Source organism: Trichosurus vulpecula, chromosome 1, assembly GCF_011100635.1.
Source record: "Trichosurus vulpecula isolate mTriVul1 chromosome 1, mTriVul1.pri, whole genome shotgun sequence".
Classification (NCBI taxonomy): Eukaryota; Metazoa; Chordata; class Mammalia; order Diprotodontia; family Phalangeridae; genus Trichosurus; species Trichosurus vulpecula.
Genome location: NC_050573.1, coordinates 386845223 through 386866029, shown reverse-complemented (window position 1 = coordinate 386866029; position 20807 = coordinate 386845223). Strand labels below are relative to the sequence as shown.

General features: G+C 35.9%; 1 protein-coding gene across 1 annotated transcript in view; it reads right to left on the bottom strand.

Moving 5' to 3' along the window:
- The window catches only part of DCC (DCC netrin 1 receptor), a 1016863-nt gene that overhangs the window by 450731 nt on the left and 545325 nt on the right, over positions 1-20807 (bottom strand). The window contains exon 9 of the mRNA XM_036763165.1: positions 9732-9888. Within this exon, the coding sequence (XP_036619060.1) occupies positions 9732-9888 (157 nt within the window). The remainder of the gene's footprint in view (positions 1-9731; positions 9889-20807) is intronic.

The following is a 20807-nucleotide window of genomic DNA, read 5'->3' as shown; positions in this document are numbered from 1 at the left end:
ATAAAACACTTCTACGTTTAAGACTTAATCACAGCCGGTTCTAGCTAGAATCTGCTGTTGAAACTCTCCCTTGCTGATGGGTCACAATTATGAATTCATCTTCCTCATCCTGTGCAATTCTGTGTTCCAAGCCCTTTGGACCAACAAGAATAAGCTAATTTGGTTCATTTTTGAGAATTCCCTTCATGATTGGTCTTTGTTCTTTCATATCACTGCATCACTCTACCAGCTAAGCATTGATTGTCATGGCTGGCCCTTTGTCTGAAAAACTTATGTAAGTCTAAGCCCTCAGTGACTCTGGGCCTTGTACTGGCTCACTGCAAGTCAGGACCACCACCTCGCATGCTTCTCTGCGAGAAGATGAGGCTGAGGTAGACAAAATGCTATCCTATCTCTGATTGGATCACAGTCCATGCGCTCTAATACTGTGCTTGTGTAGCAATGAACCATTCCGCCCATCCCAGTGTTTCTACATGCCGTTCATGTGAACTCCACCCCAAATTCTTATGACACTTTTTCTGATAACCTCCAACATCTCTTCTAGTTCTATGATTTTGAGTTAGTAGACAAAACAAACAAAAAACAACCAACAAAACAAAGACAAAAACAAAAATACAAACCTACAACTGGTCATCTGTGAAACAATAACCTCCACTGAGTAAATAAATGCTTTTGTTTTTTCAGGCTGTAGATCTCATTTTCCTCTCTGACCTAGGAAATGAATGCACTCTGGCAGGCTTAATAAAAAATGGTAACACTTGCATTACTGACATCATTAACCATCAGACAGTTTTATTGCTCTTCTCAAACTCATAGAGCTTTAGTAAATTGTCTAACAAGTTTGCTGCTTATCTAAGGTGAATGTTAAATGCACAAGGCTTCTTTTTTGTTGCAGTTGCTGTTAAAGATATGGGATAAAGAGCTCTACAAGTACGCTAAAGCATTATAACTAAAAGCTTAGAGACATAATGGTTCCCATCTAAAGTTAGGGAATATAACTTAAAAAACAAACTGAAGGTTGATGTTGCTTGTAGTAATATATTGACCCACCATGGTGATGTGATTTATGATACTGGTCAAAGGAATATTAAACGAAAATAACCAGAATTGTGCTCCCTAGTCTTTTAAAATGTTACCTGTGTCATAATAGCACCAAATACTTGGTTTCTGAATGTATGCGCGCACACACACACACACGCACAGAAAAAGAGACAGAGAGACTGAGACTTCTGCAAAATGGCAATGTAGGCAGCTTCTTCTTTTTTCTGGTCCTTCCCAAGCCCATACCCTGGGCTTTATCCCCTCTGCCACCACTGCCACAGGAAAAAAGATTCTAAATTCTTTCACATTAATTTGCTAGGGCTTACTGTGTGACAAAGGCATTAGCATTGTAAAAGAGAGAAGGCTTTGATTTGTCCTTTGTTTTCAAAGAGGACCATGACATCAGGAAAATGATGACATGACCTGCAGTTGACTTTGATTTGGGTGGGGGAGGGCTGTGGAAGGTCACCAGCCTCACTTTCTCCTCTAGAGGCATCTGGATCCAGTGACCTGATATTCATCAGGATGACTGGAGATGACGCAGGATGCAATGGGAGACCCTGACCCTTTTAGGCTAAGGCCTTTTCATGTACTCACTCAGAATGAGGTTAACGGCCATTCAGTGAATAGGCTTCTTTAAGAAGTGAGTCAAGGGATGGTCCCTTTAATTAGAAAAGAAAGAAAAAAAATCAATCTGGGAAGAGAAGACCCTCAGGGTTGCTATTCCAAAGAGAAACAGCATTGACATTCAGTCTAAGGCAGGAGGGCCCAAAACACAGCCATTAAGTGGAGTTTGGGAAGGGACTTATTGTGGTCCAATCTGTGAGCCTCAGAGTGAACTGAGAAGGAAGGATGGAAGGAAGAAAGGAAGGAAATAAAAAGGGAGGGAGGGAGAAAGGGAGGGAGGAAGGAAGGAATCTAGTTAGTAAACCCCAAGTTAAGTGGGCAGCTTCTGACCATCAAAATTTACCTTCCTTTGGAGAGGAGAAGAAGAAGGAGAAGGAGAAGGAGAAGGAGAAGGAGAAGGAGAAGGAGAAGGAGAGGGAGAAGGAGAGGGAGAAGGAGAGGGAGAAGGAGAGGGAGAAGAAGAAGGAGAAGGAGAGGGAGAAGGAGAGGGAGAAGGAGAGGGAGTAGATGAGCTGTTACCCAACTAGCTGGGTGCCCTTTCAGGCAGCTCGGTCTAAAGAACCAAAGAGAATGAGCTGCTAATTTCAAGAATTGGTGGGGAATGTTTTTAGTAGCAAGTCCTTCCTTAGATGAGTCCTTCAGATTACATCAAGTAAAATATTATTTATTCAAGAAACAAGTGAAGCCAAACCTGCTTCAGTGCTCAGAGTTGAAAACTTAGCTAAGTGTCTAGCTAATTTTTGTCTTTAGGCATTAATAGTGATGCTCTGTATCAATTGATGAGAGATTGAGAGGAGGGTAGGTAGAGGAAAAGGAAAGAAGGAGGAAGAGAAAAGAGAGAGGAAAAGAGAAGGGAGAAAGAAAACAATTCATTGAATATCCCCTACTACACTGAACACTACAAAGGAGGAACTAAGTTATATTGGGAAAAGGAGGAGGATCAAAGAAGTGATAAGACCATCATTTAGGATGGATAGAATGTTATTAATGAAATGTGAAATTGCTCAACTCAAATTTTGTTGTTTTATTTTCATCTTCCAAGGAAAACGATCCTTCAAATTGAAAAGAAAAATACATATGATTAGCCTAAGTAAGGAGATAATAAGGGAGAATCAGGTTGACTTCCACAAGTACAAATTACCAGGTTCAGACTAGGCACATATCAGGGTACTGAAAGAAATGATATATATGACGGTTAAACTCTATCAGTCATCTTTCAAACATTATCTAACTGAGGAAAGAAAACATTCGGGGACTGGAAAAAAGACATTTATTTAACCTTATTCATTTTTAATATTTTGTCAGGAATTGAAGTTTGCTGGTTTGTAGCTTGTAGACTTCTCTTTCCAACTTTTTGAATAATGTTAAATAAATTGTTTGTGTATAACTGGAAAAAAATCTTAGCTTTATCAAGAACAAGACATGGTAACTAACCTAGTTTCAATTTTTGACAAGATTTAGGAGACTCAGAGAAGGGTCATCTTATTTTTATGGGCAGGTTAGAGAGATATGAGCTATATCAGTAGTGTCAAACTAAAATAGAAATGGGGCCACTAAACCACAAAAAGAATTCCTGAAGCTGCATATTGACTTAGAAAATCATATTGTAACATGTTCTATTATATTTATATTTTGTATTTATATTTGTAGCTATATTTATGTTGTTAAGTATTTCTGAATTTCTTTTTAATCTGATTCTGGAAGGACTGAGGAGTGTTGATGGGCACTTGCTTGACACCTCTGGACTAGATGAAGGTAAAGGCAGTTCAGGACTGGTTGAAATCAGTAATAAGCATCTACTAAGGGCCTACTATATATATTTAATTTCTACAAATATTTATTAGGTATCTGCTTTGTGCAAGACAATGTGTTGGGGCAGGGTATGCATGTATGTATATATGATAATGATATTATAAGAAGCCTCTCTACGTCATAAGTTCACTCTAGGCCACTTCTTTACTATTACTGTACAGGTGTGTACTTAAGGAAAGTCCCTTCTATTGTTTGGGGGTCCACATCCTGCTTAGGCATCTGTGGGAAATATGAGGAATGGGTTTGGGGGCAGTGGCTACCTAGAGGCAGTGGACAAAATGAAGACAAAATGAAAAATTAGTTCTCTGTTTTCAAAGAACTTAGGCTCTATTCAAGCACTAATATTTAAACAAAGCAATTTTAAGATAGGGAGAGTTCTAACAAGTCACTGAATTAAGCAATGGAAATTTTTTAAAAAGATAAGAAGTATCTCACCAGACCACCCCAAAATAATCTTTAATGAACTGATGGAGAGAGTTCTCTAATGGATTTGTCTTTGCTTCCCATTTTTATCAGCAATATCAATAAAGGAATAGATGACATGTTTACAAACTTTGTAGATAACACAGAACTGGGAGGCAGATACATGTAAACACCTAAAATATTGGATGACAGTCAGGATGCAAGAAACATAATAGAGATAAATATAAAGTTCTACACTTGGAGTAAAAATGAATTTCATTATTGTAAGATGGTTAAGGTAGATTAGAAGCATTTTATCAAAAATATTTTTATATATATATATTTTATATTTGAGGCTTGCAAGCTCAATGTGAGCTAATAGTACATCATGGTAGCCAAAAGATTATATGATACTAGCTACATTAATTGAAGGTGATAGTCCTACTGAATTCTACCCTGGTAAGCCAATATCTAGAATATAGCTTCACATGTGCCATACTTTAGCATCTGAATAATATCCTGAATTGTGCAACTGGAGGCCTAGATATCCACTTGAAGAATCCAGGGCTATATCATAATTTTTTTAAAAAAAGAAAAGGAGATATGGAGAGAAGCAATAGGTCTCTCTTCAAGTACTTATAAGGTTACTCTATGGAAAAAGAATGAGAGTGCTTCTTCTTGGCTTGGGAGGGAAGAATTAGTAGGAATGAGAAAAAGAAGTTTTAGAAAAGCAGATTCTTGTTCCATGAAAGAAAGGGTAATCTTCTTAACAATTAAGAGATATACAGAAATGAAGTGGAATGCTTCAAGAGTTAATGGGTCATCCTTTCTTTGGAGTCTTTAAATGAAGGCTGGATAATCACTTTTAGAGGATATTATAGAAAACATTATTCATCAGATATGAATTATACTAGATGGTTTTTGAGGTTCCTTCTAACCCTGTGATTTACTTATACTATATATGTCTTATACTATAGGGCAAAATTATATGAAACATACAAATACAGGATGTCCTAATACTCTTAGTTTTTTGGGACACTCTGCATAAAACACAGCATACTCCCTTAAGGGGATTACAACCTAGTTGAATTTCTAGTTATGGGGGCCAAATAACAAAGGAGAACCTTGACTAAAAATACATAGTATTTTAATTCATATTTCAATTATAAGTTCTGAATCAGGGCTGATCTTATACAATAGCATCGGAGGAAGAGATGAGGTATAAACTTATATATGCATGCATACATACATACATACATGCAAGTATATGTATGTATGTATGTATATATTTAACTACTCTACCACAATCCCATTGTAATGCTTCGTGTTGACGCAGAGGTGATCCTAGTTTCTTAAAGGCTATATGAGTGCAAGTTTGTCAAGGTGGAAAGGTTCTGAATATGAGTTTGGTGATAGGATATATGTCTGTTAACTTACTTAAGTGCAAAGAGTTTCATAACCAGAAAACTAGCCATTAGGTGATGAATGGTTTTGATCATAGTGATTCACAAAGGCTATCTTCTTAAACAAGAAAGGGTTGCATACAAAACAAATACAATCATGGATGATTGAAGCATTGGAGAATAAAAGTTGAATAACAAAGCACCTAATTATCTAAAAAGCAATCATGTAACAGATGATTAATGATGAAATTAATGGTTTAGATGAGAGCCATGACTTCACATGAGTGGGAGATGCTTAGTGTAGGCTGGAAAGTTTTCATAGAGGAGAGACTTAAGCTTAGATATTGTTCTTTAGATAGACCAAGGTCAATCAGAAAAAAGTTGCTATGATGACTTATTTCTCTAAAGAGTAAGTATACTATAATCTCCCAAACCTTTTTTCTATATATGTTCTGAGCATTGAAGTCTTTATGTTAATTCCATACGTAAGATTTAGAAAATACTATTTCTGACCATAACTTTTAGTTAATGATGGCATAGAAAAATCCATCATTTTAATCCCACTGCCATGAATTAAAGAAAGGCTAATTGACTAGACTAAAAGTTATGGATGCAAAAGGTTGGGAACGGATCTGTCACCATGAATATATGCAAACAACGTTAGTACACTTGAGTAAATAGAAGGAGTCTTAATCTGCAAATCAGGACACTTGGTTTCTTGACTTTACCACTTTTTTATAGGGCCATAAGCAAATACAATGCAGGAGAAAGAGCACTGATTCTTGAGTCAGAGGACCTGGGTTCATGTACTGCCTCTTATGCTTGCTCCTTGTGTGACCTTGGGCAAGTCACGTTACCTCTCTGGGCCTTAATTTTCTCATCTGTAAAATGAAAGAGTTGGTCTAGATGGACTCTGAGGTCTATTCTAATTTATTTATGTCTTTAGGTCTCCATTTCATAAGCTATAAAATCAGATGGTTGCATAAGAAGATGTCTTGAGTCTCTCTACATTGTAACTTTCCTTTTATTGAAAACAAACTAGTTCCTTTCTAGAGAATCCCAAATTACCAGTATCATTAAATGCCATTTTGAAGCCACTAGGTGCTAGGATAATATGAAATATTTGCTTTGAAACTATAGATGGAAACCATTTCCTTGAGATATTGGAGAACTAGAAGATTCTTTGCAGTAACTGGAACACAGTAGGTATTTAAGAGATGCTTGTTGACTTGGTAGGCTAGATTTCATGATGCCTAATTTTCCTTTTCACCTCTAAGAGCCTATGATTCTAAGGTATAACCAGGGATGTGTTGAAGCCAGCTTGAAGCAGCTCATGAAAGCTAATTGTTGAATTTTCAGTGTGAGCATTTACACCTTGGAAAATTGGCAAACATTACAATTCAGAACTTGATTTATTACTTTATGTTGGTTTAGACTTAAGAAAGAGATGGAGATTATATATTATAGAATATAGATGAAACTTAAAAGTGTATTAAATATATATTTTTTTACTGGAGAGCTAGTTATTAATCATTTACCAGCACATCACTGGCTGCAACTCACTTGGGGGTATACATATTCTATTATGAATAGGTCCTAGAAAGGATAGCACCAACAGAGGCCCCTGCAGTTCCTGGCAACTGTTAGTCATAGTACTGCAAGTTTCAGTTTGGGTCTATGTGAAGAAGAGCAATGCTACATGAATTTAGATTTTTATCAATGCTACCATGATCCCAGTATGTTTCCTAATATTTTCTTTTTTGCTTTGTAGACACCATCATTAACCTCATCATATACTCATGACACAGTTACAGAAAGTAGTTTTTCACAATACCATCTAAGTTTTGAATGAGGAAAGACCTTACAGATCATTGATGCTAACATTCTCATTTATTATTCAGATGAGGAAAATAGAGGCCCAGAGAGATGATTAAGTTTCTCAAAGTCACTGTTAGTAAGTACTACAAAGCAGGGATTCAAAAATCAGTTCATCCAACTCCAGATCCCAAGATCTTTCCACCATTCTAGACCGCTATTTTTTTATCTCCTCATTTTAGAAATAGGGCCATTGAAGTTGAAAGTGGTTATTCTAAGATTAGAACTCAATTTTTAAAGTTGTGGCCTGTATTCTTTCTCTTCTATCAAAATGCCTATTGTTTACTAGACAAAGTCTATGACCTTCATATATCTGTAGGCTTCTGTTATTTAGTGGGCTTCTTTCCTTTCCTTTTCCTTTTCCTTTTCCTTTTCCTTTTCCTTTTCCTTTTCCTTTTCCTTTTCCTTTTTCTTTTCTTTTCTTTTCTTTTCTTTTCTTTTCTTTTCTTTTCTTTTCTTTTCTTTTCTTTCTTTCCTTTCCTTTTCTTTTCTTTTCTTTTCACAGTAGTTAGGCATTAGAAAAGGAAAATGGGTACCTCAATATAAGTAAATCTTACTGGAATGTTCTTAAGCAGAAATGAAAGCACTTTCGAGTGCCAGGGTATGAATTCTGCATTATTATATTGCAGTGTTTCATTCTAACAGTCTACCCCCAGGAACCTCAACTCATAATTGTCCTTTTTTCACCTCTGCGGGTTCTTACAAATTCATGGGAAGGTAAAGTGCTCACAAAAAGCCAGAGCTCAGCACAGAGGCTTCAACTTCTCCCCACAGTTGGGCTATTAGCACTTCAATAGACACAAGAATACCTATGACATTCCAACTAATTCATTCCTTTGCCACTCCTTAGGAGTGAGTGATGATAGCACTGAATTAGAGTTAGCTTGGCCCTGTGAACAGCCAGGTCCCTTCAGGATACTTTTCATCTCTGTTCTCTCTCCCTCCTTCTTTAAAGAAATAATCTTTTCCTTTTCTGCGCTCTGACAGAAGTAGGCCAATCTCACAACAGGTCACATTCTTTTTTGATTTGTAAACTTTATAGCACCTGAATGTTGGTCTTTGTTGTGAAAGAAAAAAAGCTAGAGCAACTCATAAACCCCTAAATAAGAGGAGTCCAAATTATCATGACTACCTTGGGAGTGGTTGAATAAATAAACAAAGATTAGAAACCCATCAATGTAAGGTCAAAATATTTGCCCCAGTACTGTTCAATAAAGACTACAATTCCTAAAACACTCATTAAAGCTACTACTCTTGATTCTCAGGGGAGGCACTGGACTTTTTAGCTTAAGGACTATCTCTGGCAAATCTTGTTTCTGAGGTGCAGAATGTTATGGTCACTGTAAATGAAGCCCTGTGTGTACTGTGTAGTAGCCTTTACCTTTTCCCCTCCCATAGAATGTAAGCTTTTTAAAGGCAGGAGCTATTTTTTAAATCTTTTTCTTTATATCCTCAGCCCCCACCACTGGACTTTGTACACCTAAGGCACTTGACAAATACTCATTGAATTGAGCTGAAGAAGGAGCTGTGAAAAGCAGTGTAAGATTTGTCTGAAAGAATGGAGACCATAGGCTGGAAGTGAGGCTGGAGAAATCCAAGTTTTACTGCCCCCTATTAAATCATGTCTTCACAGTGTGGCTTCATTATTTAGTTTGAAATAAATTCCTAGAAAACTGAACAACCTAGAGCCAAAAGTATAAAAACACATTTCAAAGGCAAATATAAATTATTTTGCTATCATCTCTTCTTTTAGGTGTTCTCTGTTTGTGTAAAAATAGAAAGGTGAGATTAGAAAAAAAAATGGGTAGGAAGAAGGAATTTTAACCTGGGATATCATCTATTTAGTAACAGTCTACCAATGCAGATCAGCACCTTTTTGCCAATTTATCATCTTAGAGAATTGCTTGAAGAATCGAGAAATTAATATCTTGGCCAGGTTTATGCAGCCAGTATATGGCAGAGGTGAGGCCTGAACCCAGGCTTTCCTAAATTCAGTCCTCTCTTTATTAAACTAGTATTCTTATAATTCCTTAAATATCAAGGTTAATAGTGATGATAATTATCTTAAGGGCAGTAGTTGATACTAGGCTGCCTTTCCCAAATTGTAAGAAGCATTTCCTATATCTTACTTTAGCCTCATGTTAGAAAACAGAAGTGTAAAACCCGTAAAGTAACAGAGGAACAAGTATGCATTGATAATCAGGAACCTGTTTTCTTCTCTTTATTTTTGAAGAAAATAGGATCCTAACCTGACACCAGGTGGGTATGTATCTATAATACAAATTACATATGTGTGTATGCATGCACGTATATAGACACACTTGATATACATACCATGTTTATGTATGCATACATGCATATAGTTTCTGAAACTTTTGTACAAATATTCATTTGATCCTCATAATAACCCTTCATCTGAGAGGGAACAGAACAGAGATATAGTCAAGCTAAATGATTTGTTCTGGGTCAAGTAGTCAAACCTAGACTATGCAAAGTGTGGGCTTTTGCTCTTGCTTCCATCAAAAGGTGTTAAGGGAGGCATGTTGAGCTAATTTAATTGATAGAACCTACCTGTTGTCACCTTCTCTGGAAAAGAAGACGGAGAAAGTCTGAACATTCCCTCTTGCATCTGCAGGTGGACGCCAGCTGAGACGAACAAAGCGACTGGAAACCAAGACAGGGACCACATCTCGGGGAGCAGAGGGGAGGACACTGGAACTTGGGATAGCTAAAGGGGAAGGAGAGGAGTCAGTCAGAGGGGCTGATGGAATGGAGACATTTGTAAGGATGGGAACTATGGCAGTTGGTAGAGCTGATAAGTGAGACAAGGCAGGGCCAAAGACACAAGACACAAAGATGAATAAAAATGGATGGAAGGAGAAACAAAGAGAGTGCTGATAATAAAACAATGTCACAAACATATTTAGAGTCTAATTATGAAACTATCAGCCACTGAATGAACCAACAAACCTAGATCTCTTAGTTTTGCATCCTTCATAAGGATCAATAATATTAAACTTGTGTCCATACATCAAAATAGCTGAATAAGGCCCAAAAGACAACTATTGCAGCAGCCCCAAATTACTGAATGTTTGGTTAGCTCATGAGTAACTAGATGTGAGCATCCCTCTTCTACAAAGATTATATGTTCATAGAGTCACTGATTTAGCTAGAAGTGACATCAGAGGCTCTCTTATTTATATATATATATATGTATTATTACCAGTAATAATAATAAAGATGACAATTTGAACATATGTTGTCTTTATCTAAATTATCTCATTTGGTGCTTAGAACAATCCTCTGAGGTAAGTGCTATTATCATCCTCTTCCTCCATGCACAAAACTGAGACCCAGTAAGATTAAGAGATACCTACACCTGAAAAAAAAAAAGCCTAAAGTGACATTTCAACTCAAGTCTTCCTCTGTCAAAGTCTTAATCTTTGTTCACTGCAACAAACAATTTCTTTCAGATAACACAAAGTTTTAGTATTATGTAAATCTACATTATGCAAATTTGACTCCTAGGCAGGCAGGACCCTCTATCAACTAGAGCTCTAGCTACAGCTCTCTATACCGGGCTCTGGGGGTGGCTGGGTCAGCAGTGGTAGCACTGTACTGGGGTCCTCAGCTCTAGGCACTGAAGCGGTTAGGCAGCAGAACCATGGAGGTGGCAGGGACTCACAGAGCCCCATGGTAAGAAGGGGAGGTCTGAGCAACAGAAAAGTCAACTTACATTAAGTAAGAACTATATATACAGTGTTTTACTAATGTTTTCTCATTTTTTCCTCAGGACAATCCCATGAGGTACAGTCGATCTGGTTATCGCCTTATTGTTATTTATATAAGAGTCAACTGAAGCCAAAAGAGAATAAATGACAGGCTCAAGGTCACTTAGTTCCCTAGAAATATTTTCTTGTATAATACAGTAATTCAGACTGGAATTTGAGAAAGACTTGCTGTGTTCAATGCCTTCCAAATGGCAACCTCCTCCCCATTTTGTATAGTATCCTCCAACTTCACCCTCAGTAAAGCAATATATGTGCACATATCTATAAAGCCTTTATTCACTTGGCAATATTCAAGTTACATTTTTGAAAAGCTATATCTTATACAAGATAAGAAATTTTGTAATGATCCTCAGATGAGGACCATCCCATAAGCAAGGCTATGATTAATTACAAAATCAAATGATCTCCAAGAAAAAGATTTAGAAGCAAGCAATTTTCAACACCTCAGAACTACCACAGAATATATTTCTTAGCAAAATGAAGTCATTGAAAAATTATAATGATATACTTCACCTTTAAGAAAAAGAAAGGAAAAAAATATGTTCTGAAGATTGTAGTGAGGATTAAGTAAAATAACATTTGCAAACCACTTTGAAACCTTAGAAAATATATAAACTGAAGGTATAATTATACTATTTAACTTAAATATAGGGAATATATTTTAAAGATTTAGAAAGCTTACATATTTAATCATCACAAGTTTAGAAAAAAATAACAGTTTGCTTCCTTCCTACTACTGACCAGTAAGCTGGATGTACATTCCTGTAACATATGGAAGTGATCATTTAGAAAAGAAAGTGGGGATGAGTAAGAGCTGGCATGGATTCACTAAGAGCAAATCATGCCAAAGTAAGTATGCAAGGTTTATTTATTTATTTTTATAAGGTCACTAGACTAGTAGGTCAGATAAATGACAAAGATATAGTGATGTATATGGATTTCATTGAAGCATCTGACAAATTCTCTAACACTTTCCTTGTGACAAAAATGGAAAGGTATGGCATTTATTACAGATATCATGGATCCAAAATATTCTTCAGGAAGGAGTTGATCTAAAAACTTTTGAAATCACTTCAAACTCTAAAATGGTAATACTCTAAGCCTGGCTAATCTTTCCTTCAAAACTTTATCATCCATAAATGTTCAGAGACCCCTTTTTAATCTTCTAATTCATTCGAATGACATAACCTCACTTCTAAGAATCACAGAAGTCTAAACCTAGAAGAAACCTTAGAGATTATTTATTCTAACTCCCTCTCTCCATAGATAACAAAATTGACACTATAGTCTGAGAAGTTAAATGGTTCCAGGTCTCAGACCTAATTAGTCATAGACTTGGATCTAGAACCAGCATCTTGTAATGGCCAGTTCAGAGTTTTAGCACAACGCCACACTGCCTTTCTATGGAGCTATCTGTAATGAAAGTGGTGCTTTCAACTGCTTGCTTAAACCTACTTGCTTAAAGTTTAAATTTTAAGCACAGAAATGGAATGTCTAAGAATGGGATTCACTAGGTTCATGCTGTCTATAATTAAATTACAAAAAAAAGCTGGCTGTGAGAAGTCTTTTCTCCCCCACTGGCTTTTAATCCAAAATTAGAGATGGACTCTAATGGGATAAATTTTAATAAAAATTGAATTGAAACATGAAAATTATGGATTTGGTGATTTTTTTCCTCAGCATTCTTTCCTCATTTTTGCAAATCTCCATCCCTCTACAGTTGCCCCCAGCTCCCTAATACTGCCTGTAACTCTACCTACCCCCACCACATGCACTAACGGCCTTTCCTCACACCCATGCCTTCTTCTTATGACATGGACAACAATAGTCATCAAAACATTTATATTTACTTCCCATTTGCCACTAATTATACTGACATCTTGTCTTTGAGTCTCTTTGCTTTTCCTTGACCATTCTCCTTCCAATTCAAAGTCTACTGGGGGTTTTATAAGTATTCATTTGTGAGGGTTTAAAAATCACAACTACCAAAATGCTAATCTTGCTTTTTGGGAATCAATCCTGCTCTCTGGAGATTACAAGTGAGCAAACTGCCAAATCCAATCAATGGCCTTTTCTTAATCTCCAGCTTACTCGACCTTTCAGCTAATGCCATGTTCCTAGATAAATTCCTCCCTTGGCCTCTATGACACTTTCTTCTGATTTTTCCTGTATCTATATAACTGTTTCTTCTAAGTCTTCTTCCTGGCCGGTTTCTGGCTGCTAAATATGATTGATCCCCGCAAAACTCTGTCCTGGGCCCTATTATTTCTTTCTCTGTACACTCTCCCTTAGTCTTTAGTTCCCTTGGTTTCCTTTTTTAAAAGTTCAGATTATTTATACACATACATATACATATATACATACCCATATACACACACCCAGTCCTAATCTGTATTCTGAACTCTAATACCAAATGTCAACTGCTTTTTGTACCTCTCTACCCATTAGAATCTCAAACTCATCACATCTAAAATTAACCCTCCAAGTTTTCCTTTTTCTACAAAACATACCACCATAGTTTCAGTCATCCAGTTCCACAACCTTGGAGTCAACTCTTACTGTTCCTTCTTCTGCCATCAACCCCCTCACCCCATATAACCCTCACATTGCATGTTGAAAAGAGGGTAGAATTTGAGTCAGAGGAGATAATTAGTAATAATAAATAACTAGGATTTATAAAGCACATACATATGTTAACTTATTCTATTCTCATAGCAACCCTGGAAGGTAGGTGCTATTATTATCCCTATTTTAAAGATGAGGAAACTGAGGCAGAGAAGGAATAAGTGATTTAACCAGGGTCATAGCTAGAAAGTGTCCAAAACTAGATTTGAATTCATGTCTTCCTGACTGTTGGTCCAGTATGCTAAGCACTGTGCATCTACTTACTTCTTGGTTTGAATTTTAGTTAAGATACTTAAAACCTTGTACCCCAAACACATTCACAACCACTTCCCACTTGATGCCATTTAAAAGCAAATCTGGATTGTGGGTCTGCTGGTTTTTCCCTTAAGAATTGTTCCTATACATGGAATGATGGTGGCTCAGCACTATATCAATCAATTATTCCCATCTGCCAGGGTTTGGTCATTATAGCTCCCAAAATATTCTGTAAGAATAGGAGCTAGGACTCAGCAACTAGAACTTCTCAGGTAAGCTATGTAAGTAAGGGTCACTTGTTGCTACCTGATTAGGACTAACTATGGATCTACTAAACACAGAATCAACACTAGGGAAAATCACTTCCTTTACCATACAATAATCCCCAGATTTTAATATCTGCTTTGTATGTACTCACTAAATATTATAGGTTCCAGGTAGTTAGTTATACCTTGTTATATTTAATTAATTCAGTAACCTCATCACATTCAGTCTTACATGCAAATACATGTATGCATACATACATAGATACATACATACATAGTGTACTTAAGTTATTCTCCATTCATTAAAAATGAAACAAACAAAAACCACTCTTATCTGTCCCAAATATACCCACTTCAGATTTCTTTCTCTCCCCTTCTCCTCTCTATCTCTGTTTGAAGTGTCCTTGTGAAATAGCCATATTGGGAACCTATGAAAAATTAATTTCTGCTAAATTGTTAGTGCATTAATTTATTGCTCATCTGAAAAGGTAATTCCTAGATGTCCTATGCTTCACACCAATCACTAATGGTAGTAATTTCAGCACACCTTTGCAGGAAATATTTTACACTGGGACATCTTTTAGCAGTACTTCAACTTACTCAATGACATGGAAGGCCAGCCGAGAGGTTGGGTATTATAATCTACCATCTCCTTTTAGCTGGCTATTTATAATATCGACTAGAAGTAGGCTATGATATCGCATTTCATCCATAAATGTCGCTATGTACCATATGGTAAAATCCAGCCTTAACATTTTTTTTTTAACTTTGAGGCTTCTAAATATTAAAGTGTACCAATTCTGGACCATCAAGTAACTTAATCTAAAGACGCGCACACACACATGTGTGTATATATGTATATCTATGTATATACATACAAAATAGTTTATTTAAAATATGTATTATCTAAATACATTGACAAGTTAAAGGAAAAGTTTTGACAAAAATACTTGACAGATTTATTTGAAAGGATATTTAAAAACACTCTAGTAACTACAGGATTGGGGAAATCTACTAAAGGTTGTTAAGACCTTAAAAATAATACATAACGCTTCAGTGTTATTTAATTGAGATTTCCATCAAGAGTTCTCATCTGTAGTAGAATGTAAGCTTATTAAGGTCAGGGACTTTTTTTTTTTTATTACTGTGCTTGTATTCACAACTCCTAATACAGGATATTTTCAAATAGTAGGAACTTAATATGTCTGTTGGATTGAATTAAATCTCTAACTGACCTACCCTTAACTAAAAAGAGTTGGTTTCTCATCCCATCAAGGACTTTCTATGAATTAGTGGACAAGGAAGTCACACTTTTTTGTTATTGTTGTGGTTGTTGTTGTTGTTGGTATCTTTTCCGACTATCCTTTTCAGCTCATCTGTACTCAGGTAGCACCACTAAAACTCAGTAGAGAACCAATCAGAGATGATTTACCTTTTTTGAAAAAAAGTACCTTTTTCATGAAAGAAACAGGACTGATTTTTAAGAACACGTGGCCTTTTTCATTTTGTATGTGGGGATTAATTTTGTGCTTATTAACCTTCCATGCTTCCCCCCAACAACAAACAACTTGTTTTAGAAGAAGTTTTCAATAAGGAACCAATCACTGTATTCTTTCTTTGCCCCTGGAGGCCTAATCTCCAGTCTAGGCTTAATCTCACAGGCCTATTACAGTTGCCATGGTTACGATTTCTTTATCTGTTGTCATGGAGAAGAAGAGACTCTATATCTTATCTCTGTAATGTATATTTTCTTAACTATATTGTTCCATTATAGTAAAGTCCAGAAAGAGAAGTTGATATTTGATTTAGTGCAAACAAATTACCTTTAAAACCTTAGAAATCACATTAAATACCTTAAAAATCCAGAGAATTCCTCAGTGATAAATATAAAAGAATATTTGGTTATGTTTTTAATAAAGATTATGAAAGCTTTTTTCCCAAGTTTTTTTTTTTAAATCATGCAGTGTTTATGGACATTAATTTACTCTAAGCTCATTAATAGTGCATGACCTGTGCTACCTAAGCAGGGAATGAAGGATGATATGAGATGTTCATAAAAATGCAAAAATATTTAATTTGCATTAAACATTAGATCAACCACTGAGCTTATTTCCCTGTCCCACTTCAAATTCTCATTCCCTAGGCTGCTAACTAAAACAATATGCATACTACTATGAAAGAATCTGACTATTTTCATTAGCTGTGTCTCCTTGTTCGTTTAAAGATAAGAGAAGAAAATGAAAAGATATCATTAATGAGAGTGATGGGAACACTTTAATTTTCTAAAGATATAGTACCTGCAAAGATGTTCCTTTCCCTCTTCCCTTCAACATCAAACTAAAGCAGTTTATTGTCCATAAGTAAGCTGTTAGAGTAGACCTCATTGCAAATTAAATCCAACTCAATTTAAAGCTACTAGAATTCACTAGAGAGGCTTAAGGGACATAATATAGCTGTCAGAGGCATATTTTTTTTTGGAAATAGCTTGATTTTAAATGGTTGAAAATGTCCAGGATTAATATTTCCCTGAAACCACATATCACTTTCATCAGTCAAGGAATCTTTGCTTTCAAATTAACGTATTATGAATCTTGTCAAAAAGGAAAATATTTGAGTTATTTGAAATCTCAGAAAGTTAACTACCTTTCACTTTTAATTAAGAAAAGTGGTGGGAGCTAATGTAGTACATGCTACCTATCTTCAGCTTTTGTTTCTAGATTTAAAAATAAATAGGCATATGGGATTTTAATTTAATTCATCAGCAAATACTTTATGAGCTCATATTGCATGTCTAGACCTTTGCTAAGCAATGTTCAGTTCGGATACTACGATTGCTGAATTTCCTTCCAACTCTGAGAGTCAGATGATGTATATGTATAAATATATAGATGCACACATATGTTTGTATATATGTGTGGAGGTATATATATACACATGTATACAAATCTACATGTACAGATATACATATGCATATATATGTGCATGGATATATATCCATGCACACATATACCTATAGAGAACAGCAGCTTCCCTGCAATTTATAGTCTTAGAACATTTCCTAAAGCATTATGACTTGCCAGATTAACACTAGAGTTTTGGTGTTACAAGTCAGGCAAACCCGGCTTCGAATCTTGCCTTTGGCATATACATTAACATACATCAAAACACACAAACTGTGTGTGTGTATATAGATACACAATATAGTCATATATTAAAAATGTATATTGCATGTATATATGCATATGCATGATGCTACAGGTGAATATATGTATGTATATAAATGCATACTTTATGTAGGTATGTGCTTATGTATACACGTTACATAATGTACATGCTTACATATATATGTCAAGTAAGATGTTAAAGAGTAGCGTGCGTAGTGTGTGTGTGTGTGTGTGTGTGTGTGTGTGTGTATGTGTGATCAATACATGACATACAGAAGAGTATTCAAATTATGAAGCTTGTTTTGTTGGTCGTTGATTAAGAATTGGAGCATACTTTCCTTTAGGAATAATATTTTCAGAGATGATTAGAATTCCAGAGCAACATGGTACATAAATCCTTTTCTAATCCATATTACAACTGAGCAATAACATTGAGAGTTCTTAATTTAAAAAAAAAAACTTTTTTTAACCACTAGATATGTCATTAATGCAAGTCCCTTGCCATGATAACAGCAGCAAGAACCTTCTTTTATCCTTTGAACTGGGCACTCTCTGTCCTCACCTTCAGGACCAGTCCTTCTAATTACAGTTTCAGAAAGAGCACGGTTAAGGAAGTGGACATAGGTTGTTGATATGGGAAGTGGAATGTAGGTCAGATGGAAGGCTCTAGCGACTTCTATGGGGACATCTACTTCTTTACAGTGATTAGACATGGCAGGGACTGGTGCTGCTAGTCTAAGGACTTCTGCCATTGGGTTTAACACTGTGGGTATAAGTTTTTGGCGGGGCTGGGGTGGGGAGAATAAAAAGTCCTTTAGCAACTGTAGAAGACAGAGAGGGGAAAAAGTAAACAGAAACCACAGGTGGGGAATTCGAGTTCATTGAGAAAACATTTATTTAATAGGAGAAGACAGTCAGTGGGGAGGGGAGAGGGAGAAAGCTACTTCTTCATTTATGTAGTGATTTTTAAGGAAATGTTTGTGAGTAGGGAAATGCTTATTTAAATTGACCTGCTTATAGTATTCTTATACTCAGTTCTGTGGATCAATTACAGGTTAGATAGATTTTATATTTATGCCACTCCAAGAATCTGACCACTCTTGATAATATTGCTTTTAGGGGGAAAATACAGCACTTCCTTCATTTCCAAACAACTATCTCAGAAAAAGCAAGACTGTATGGTTTAGACTACAAAAACTATAGTAATTAACAAGACAATGAGCTCAATAAGGACTAGTGATTAGAAAAGGACTTATAGAGAATGTGGGAGTGCCAAGATCATAGATTTTACATGTAGAAGAGATAATCTAGTACAAACTCTCCTTTACATTTTGTCAGGGGGAGAAATAAAGTCAGAGGTTGTGAAGGAATATATAGGAAAGATGCAGAGAGTCAGTTTTCTTCCTGTTTAATTGGATTCTTCAAATCTCAAAGAGAAGAATTAAGGTCATCATGGTATATGACTTAGTATTTACATATAGGCACAATTCTAGGATAAGATACTTTCTTTTGGTACTTAACATAAAAATTCATTTTGCTGTCACTTTAATGTACATACTACATTGAACATATATTTTACATATATATTAGCCACAAAATGATAGGCTCACAAATATATGCAACACTTGTGTATTTCCTCAAGATATAAAATTCTACACATTTAACATAAATACCCTATAATTCATCCTATTTTATTCCACCAGGCTGATTTGTATGGAGAAAGTCAGGCATGGAGCATTTCTGCAAAACTCTTTATCCTGGTGGGATGTTCTCATGACAATAACTAAGAAAAGTGAACAAAAAATGGTATTTAAGTCAGTGGGGACAAATTCATGTTTTCCGTAAATATTCACTAACTCTTTCCTAGTAAATGAAGCCTCAGGAACTGATTATTTTTTTCTGGGATGTTAAGCTGAATTGGAAGCTGTTATTCTTCTGACAAAGGAAAGCAAAGGAATAGAAAGCCTATATAATTTTATTTCACTATCTTAGGGCTTATTATGCTTTGGGCCTCTTTTTTCCCCCTAACAGTCATAAGTGCTAAATGAAAAATCATTGATAATTATTTTAATGGATTCATGTTTAATTGGAACAATTTGCATAAGAATGTCAATTCCAAAATTTCTGTGAGGGGAGAAAAGTTCCTGTAAATCTTTACCCCTGGATCTGTAACTTGTCTGACTTTCTTTCTTTCTTTCTTTCTTTCTTTCTTTCTTTCTTTCTTTCTTTCTTTCTTTCTTTCTTTCCCAGAGGGAATCCAGCCTGCTCTCCTCCTCCTGTTTGATCCTAGGGTCCTAAGGCCCTCATCTCCTTGCCTACTTGCATTGTCATTCCAAGATATACGTACTGAGAGGCACCCTCCTGTAATGGATAGAGTGCTATAATTGGAATCAGGAAGACCTAGGCTTGTATTCTGCCTGAAATAACTATTAGAGAGATCCTAGACAATTCACTTAATTCCACTGAAGATTAGTTTATTCATCTGTAAAACAGGGATAATGATATCTCCTATCTGGAAGAGTTGTTCTGACAATCAAGTGAGATAATGTATGTAAAAAACTTTGTAAGCCTAAAGGTACTATATAAATGTCAGCTATCATTACTACTGTCAGACCAGCTCTAGGGGTTGTCCCTATAACTGTGTATCAGGACTGTAGGCATTCTTCATTCATTTGTTTTTCCCTTTGTTGACAACTTGATTGGACTGTTTAAAGTCATTATGGATCCCATCAAGAAGTCTTTGTAATATTCTAGGACTTGAAGATGCAATGACCAAATCTCATTAAAAAAAGAATAGGATCATATATCTGGAGATCCTCAGCCTTTACAGAGAATGCCACTTTCATTTGAATTCTGAAGTGAGGATTCTCATGATGCTCAGTGAACTAGCACCTCTCTGTTATATGCCTTACTTTTTTTATCAAAAGTTTGATGCTACATCCTACATAAATATTTTTATTTTTGTACAACTATGGAAAATCCTTTTTGGGGAAGTGTCTATAAAATAGTGTTTTGCTCTATTAAATCAAATTATTATTTTATTAATAGTCAACAAACAGTAAGCACAGTGGCACTATAAAGCTGTAACTGGCTCTTGGATATAATTTGCAAAATGATTTTTTTTGCCTTTTATTCTTCTCAAAAATTTTTTTTTATGAAAGTTGCTCTCAAAGCACATAGTAGGCTTTCAATAACATGTATAACTTGCATGAATTCATAGGGAGCCACTGAAAGATTTTGCAAGGGGGAGCCAGGAGGGTGGAGTACAGGCTGAAACTCAGCTGAAATCTACCAACATTCCCCTTCAAACAACTTTAAAATAATGTCTCAGATCAAATTTTGGCACGGCAGAACCAACAAAAAGTCATAGAAAGATATTTTTCCAGTCTATGACAATGTAGAAGGTTGGCAGTAGGTATCTGTGACACCAGATTAGGGCTGGAGCATAGCAGGAGCACCAAAGATGGGCTTTCAAGGTGTCCATGATAGCAAAAGCAGCAGTAGCTTTGAGAACTCTCAGCCCAGATGTGGTATAGAGGCTAGACA